Here is a 6,000-nt window from a genome sequence, read left to right as displayed (position 1 = left end):
GATAGGGCATAATTCTTAATTTGCAAAACAAAATGGAATATGCTTATGAGGTTCCATCCCAAAGAACCTGCTATTGAGAGTAGCATTCAGAATAACGGGTGGAAATGCCAATTCCAGAGTTTCAGATCCTACCCCTAATTGGGGTAGGGAGGGGCTTTGGGCGGGGCCTCCCTAGAGGAGGAGGCGTTGTTAGAAAGCTGTCTGGCCAGTCCACAGCTGTCACTAATCGGGGTAAGCCTTGTTGTATTTGCGCGTGTGGGTGGCATTCTCAATGCGAACTAGCTTCACTTGTCATTTGAGTGAAATCTACAACCCGAGGCGGCTAGTGCTCCCGCACTGCTGGGAACTGAGATCTTCGGGGATGACTGTCGCCCGAGGTAGGGAGCCAGCAGAGGCACGACCCTTCCTGGGAATGGGCTGTACTGAGAGGTCCGACTAGCCCCAGGGTTTTAGTGAGAGGGGCAGTGGAACTCAGCGAGGGATTGAGAGCTTCACAGCATGCACGAGTTTGATGCCAGAGAAAAAGTCGGGAGATAAAGGAGTCGCGTGTCCCTGAATTGCCGTCGCAGCCGCAGTCACTCAAGTGCCGGACTTGTGAGTACTCTGCGTCTCCAGTCCTCGGATAGAAGTCAGAGAACTCTCTTGCAGAACTCTCCGAGTTAGGAGACCAGATCCCTACAATAACTACTTTTTCTTGCGCTCCCCACTTGCCGCTCTCTGGGACAAACGACAGCCACCGTTCCCCTGACAACAGGATGGAGGCCAAGGGCAGGAGCTGACCAGCGCCGCCCTCCCGCGCCCCCCCACCCCCGACCCAGGAGGTGGAGATCCCTCCGGTCCAGCCACAATCAACACCCACTTTCTCCTCCCTCTGCCCCTATATTCCCGAAACCCCCTCCTCCTTCCCTTTTCCCTCCTCCCTGGAGACGGGGGAGGAGAAAAGGAGAGTCCAGGTCGTCATGACTGAGCTGAAGGCAAAGAGTCCCCGGGCTCCCCACGTGGCGGGCGGCCCGCCCTCCCCCGAGGTCGGATCTCCACTGCTGTGTCGCCCAGCCGCAGGCCCGTTCCAAGGGAGCCAGACCTCGGACACCTTGCCTGAAGTTTCGGCCATACCTATCTCCCTGGACGGGCTACTCTTCCCTCGGCCCTGCCAGGGACAGGACCCCCTAGACGAAAAGACGCAGGACCAACAGTCGCTGTCGGACGTGGAGGGCGCATATTCCAGAGCTGAAGCTACAAGGGGTACTGGAGGCAGCAGTTCTAGACCCCCAGAAAAGGACAGCGGACTGCTGGACAGTGTCTTGGACACTCTGTTGGCGCCCTCAGGTCCCGGGCAGAGCCAACCCAGCCCTCCCGCCTGCGAGGTCACCAGCTCTTGGTGCCTGTTTGGCCCCGAACTTCCTGAAGATCCACCGGCTGCCCCTGCCACCCCTGCCACCCAGAGGGTGTTGTCTCCGCTCATGAGCCGGTCCGGGGGCAAGGCTGGAGACAGCTCCGGGACGGCAGCTGCCCATAAGGTGCTGCCCCGGGGCCTGTCACCATCCCGGCAGCTGCTGCTCCCGGCCTCTGGGAGCCCTCATTGGTCCGGGGCCCCAGTGAAGCCGTCTCCGCTGCCCACTGCGGTGGAGGTTGAGGAGGAGGATGGCTCCGAGTCCGAGGACTCTGCGGGTCCGCTTCTGAAGGGCAAACCTCGGGCTCCGGGTGGCGCGGCGGCTGGAGGAGGAGCCGCGGCTGTCCCGCCGGGGGCGGTCGCAGGAGGCGTCGCTCTGGTTCCCAAGGAAGATTCCCGCTTCTCAGCGCCCAGGGTCGCCCTGGTGGAGCAGGACGCGCCCATGGCGCCCGGGCGCTCCCCGCTGGCCACCACGACGATGGATTTCACCCACGTGCCCATCCTGCCTCTCAATCACGCCTTTTTGGCAGCCCGCACTCGGCAGCTGCTGGAAGAGGAGAGCTACGACGGTGGCGCCGGGGCCGCTAGCGCCTTTGCCCAGCCGCGGAGTTCACCCTCTGCCTCATCCACTCCGGTCGCTGTCGGCGACTTCCCCGACTGCGCGTACCCGCCCGACGCCGATCCCAAGGACGACGCGTACCCTCTCTATGGCGACTTCCAGCCGCCCGCTCTAAAGATCAAGGAGGAGGAGGAAGGCGCGGAGGTCTCCGCGCGCTCCCCGCGTTCCTACCTGGTGGCCGGTGCCAACCCCGCCGCCTTTCCGGATTTCCCGCTGGGGCCACCGCCCCCGCTGCCGCCGCGAGCGCCCCCATCCAGACCCGGGGAAGCGGCAGTGACGGCCGCACCAGCAGGTGCCTCAGTGTCATCCGCGTCCTCCTCGGGGTCGACCCTGGAGTGCATCCTGTACAAAGCGGAGGGCGCGCCGCCCCAGCAGGGCCCGTTCGCGCCGCCGCCCTGCAAGGCGCCGGGCGCGGGCGGCTGCCTGCTCCCGCGGGATGGCCTGCCCTCCACCTCCGCCTCTGCCGCCACCGCCGGGGCGGCCCCCGCGCTCTACCCTGCACTCGGCCTCAACGGGCTCCCGCAGCTCGGCTACCAGGCCGCCGTGCTCAAGGAGGGCCTGCAGCAGGTCTACCCGCCCTATCTCAACTACCTGAGGTGAGGGCCCGGGGCGGGGCGCGCCCAGCGCGTCCGGGAGTAGCGGTTCCGCTGGCGGCAGCCGCCAACCCTCAGCCCCAGCCCCGGCGCACCGCTGCGCTCCCCCGGGCGGCCGGAGGGGGTGGGCAGCGGGACACAGCACAGGGGCAGTTGCCTCCCTTCTTCTTCCCTCCTCTCCTCACTCTTGGGGACACGAAGGTGGGCGCAGAATATACTATTTTGGGGTCGTGCCTGCCTGAAAGCTATTTTTTTGTTTTTTGTTTTTTTAAACTTTCCGAATCTTCCAGATTCCGAAGCAGAACCAACCCTGATTTAAAACGTGCAGCGTCACACTAGGTCCGCTGTAGCCCAGCCGGGCAGAAAGTGCGCGGCGAGTTGGGGGCTTTATGAAATGCTTCTTGCTTAGAAGAAGGACGTTTACCAGGAGTGCCTGTCTTGGAGAGGAGTTAAGGCACCGTTGCCCCGGGAGGGGTGGGACTTGAGAGGTGGCCGGCCAGAACCGAAAGCTGCACCATCTTAGGGATTTGAACACTTTAATGGCTTTTCTTAAGAATCTCAAGATTAAAGTTAAGTTCACGTGGGAGATGTTTAAACTGTGGATTTAAACACCTATCACTGCATTGCACCGTTTTCTAATTATTGCTTGCGATTCACTACAACTTTTTTTTTTTCATGCAGGTTTAAAAAACACTAATTTGCATACTGAAGTAATGGAATGTAAAAAAAAGAATGCTCTGTTTGGAATCTTATGTTGTGAATAGGCAAAACAGTGTCAGTGTATTGGACAATACTTTAAAATGACAAACATATACTTGTTTAAGTAAGCAATGATTACAGGGTTGTGTTTTAGAAACTCAAAACCAAAACATTGCAAAGTACCATCGAACTTTTAAAGCCAAATCATATTTGTTTTGACCCAGCATACACACAGGAAGGACATAACATTTCATTTGTCAAAGACTAAATCGTTTCTATATAAAGAGTTTTGTGGAAAGATTTATTTTTAACTGACTTTAGCTTTCCAGAACATAATATTATACAGTAATAATTGTTCTTTTATATTGGTGCTACTGATGAATGGCTGATATTGAATCCAGTTACAGGTAGTCTATTTCCAAGTTTAGTTTGCATGCCTTTCAAGTGTATATATACAGTTCTGTTTTTAAAATCTCCTTTCACCATGTCAATTCTGGTTTAAGAAACCTTTAGTATTAGATAGTGGTGCACTTAAAAATAAATGGAGTACTTTGTTTTGCATTTCAAGGCCGGATTCAGAAGCCAGCCAGAGCCCACAATACAGCTTCGAGTCATTACCTCAGAAGATTTGTTTAATCTGTGGGGATGAAGCATCAGGCTGTCATTATGGTGTCCTTACCTGTGGGAGCTGTAAGGTCTTCTTTAAAAGGGCAATGGAAGGTAGGCTCCTTTCCCCTGATCCTTTATTATTGCTTTAATTGTAAATGGAGATCATCTGTTATTGTATAGATTTCAATTATTCCTTGTTTCTTCTAAGAAATGGTGATATTTCCATATAATTTAAAATATATGATGACATTTAAACAATATGTTTTTATTTATGATACTCAAGATTGAATGTGGTTGGGTATTATAATAGCATACTCTTTGACTACACTTTCAGTATTAGACATAAGTCTTAAAAATCTTGAGGAAAGTGCTTCTATTGTTCCTTAACTGCTTAGCTTTCAGGAAACAGCTTCGTTCTAATAGTACTTTTATATATCTATTATGTAGCTATATATGTACGCAGTACTTTAAAATTTTGATTAAAAGAAAAATGGTAGTTGACACATATGTACCTGTATGCGTATACATATTTGCCTATACATACACGAACATATATCACAACATATATATGATGCAGTTAGTTTTCTACATGATACTGTCTTTTGACTACATGAATATTTATGTAATATTTACAAAATACTAATGCTAAACAAATTTTTAAATTCTCTTTTTGTTCAGTATATTTTTGTAAGTGTATAAGGACAGCATTAAACAGTTTAAAACAAAAAATCTGGCCATCACAGTAACACAATCTCTAAAGAAGTATTTTGCTTTAAGTAAAAATTTCATGTTTTTAAACTCATTGAACTTACATGCTTAATGATTTCAGCTTTACTTGCATAGTGTGTTTCAGACTTTTTCAAAGTAAATATTTTTTAATTTATTTCTACCTGAACTCTAAGCAGCCAAACATCCTTACAGTTGAAGATAAAAATACATTGAAAGAGTTCACATTTTAATACTAGCAATAAATGTGTTGTATAAGTATGTAAAATGGAGCTTAGGGTTCCCTCTGGAGTGCTGAGATCACACCTAGACAAGGAACCAAAGATCTGAATGTTGGCTTTTTGTCTCCTGTTCTGAGGTTATTTGTTTGTTTGTTTGAAAATCGCTCTGCTTACAAGCAGAAAAGCAGGGAATGGGAAATTTCACTTTAAGGGAGCTTTCAAAGGAGTTCTTCATAACAAATGTTTGTTTTGTATATTTTTAGAACATGATTTTTTTTTGTTTGTTTACAAAAGATGAATGTATTTTACTGATGTTGAACATATTCAGCTTCAGGGGGTTTGATTGCCTTTTAAACTAATTGAGGCAGTGTTAAAAGTGGTACTTGAGAAAATAGGGCAACTGAGAGTGGCTCTTACCCATTGACATAATTTATTTACAGTTACAGATGGAAGTTCTTTGTGTGAAAAAGTCAGTTTTCCAATGGGTAATTGGAGTTACCATTTTTATCTGACTTCGATTCTGGTTTCTTAAGCATTCCCTTCTACATTAATGTGATTTCCTCTAAAGTCTCCTAAGGATAGTATAATTTTATAAGTGAATGACTCCCTTAGAATCCCCTGAAGACCAATTTTTCCTACCCCAGCTCCTTCTTTTTAAAGATAAGCAAATCTCAAAGACATAAATATGAGTTTCTGAAGGTCACAAAACTAGTTAGTAGCTGATTGTTAGTAAACATAGGTTAAATATTTTTAAATTGCAGTTCTTGTAAATCAGAGACGATATGCAAAAGTAGATATATAAACTGTTTGATTCACAGAGGTTATTTCATAAAGTGCATATGTAGAGCAAAGAGCACCCTAACTCAAATACGAATGCTTTCTCATCATTTTGTTAGAATAGCATCCAAAACTGTGAGGAAGTCTTTCCAAATGTAATCTTAGAAAGCATTTGTTGGACTCTGGCTGTTGGCGTGGTCCTATAGTCTTGAGTAGTAGAAGTGAAGCACCTTTATTTAGCAATAATTACAAAGAATTACTTAAGATTTGATGCAGATAAATCATTCATGAAACTAGAACAAGATTGTGAACTATATTAGTAAATTCCTTCATTCAGCAATTTATGCTAGAGATATCCTTTGTCCC

At 48.5% G+C, this 6,000-nt stretch overlaps 1 protein-coding gene across 4 annotated transcripts in view; it reads left to right on the top strand.

The window, feature by feature from the left end:
• Nucleotides 1-241: 241 nt before the first annotated feature.
• LOC105466499 (progesterone receptor) overlaps nucleotides 242-6,000 on the top strand; it is a 116,977-nt gene continuing 111,218 nt past the window's right edge. For all 4 annotated transcript variants that reach the window (XM_071075503.1, XM_011715462.3, XM_011715461.3 and 1 more), the window contains exons 1-2: nucleotides 242-2,605; nucleotides 3,870-4,021. In XM_071075503.1, coding sequence (XP_070931604.1) covers nucleotides 960-2,605; nucleotides 3,870-4,021 — 1,798 coding nt within the window. In that variant the 5' untranslated portion in view covers nucleotides 242-959. The remainder of the gene's footprint in view (nucleotides 2,606-3,869; nucleotides 4,022-6,000) is intronic.

This window comes from Macaca nemestrina, chromosome 12, assembly GCF_043159975.1.
Source record: "Macaca nemestrina isolate mMacNem1 chromosome 12, mMacNem.hap1, whole genome shotgun sequence".
NCBI classification, from domain to species: Eukaryota; Metazoa; Chordata; class Mammalia; order Primates; family Cercopithecidae; genus Macaca; species Macaca nemestrina.
The sequence above is the reverse complement of the archived record's forward strand: the minus strand, read 5'-3'. Positions and strand labels throughout refer to the sequence as shown.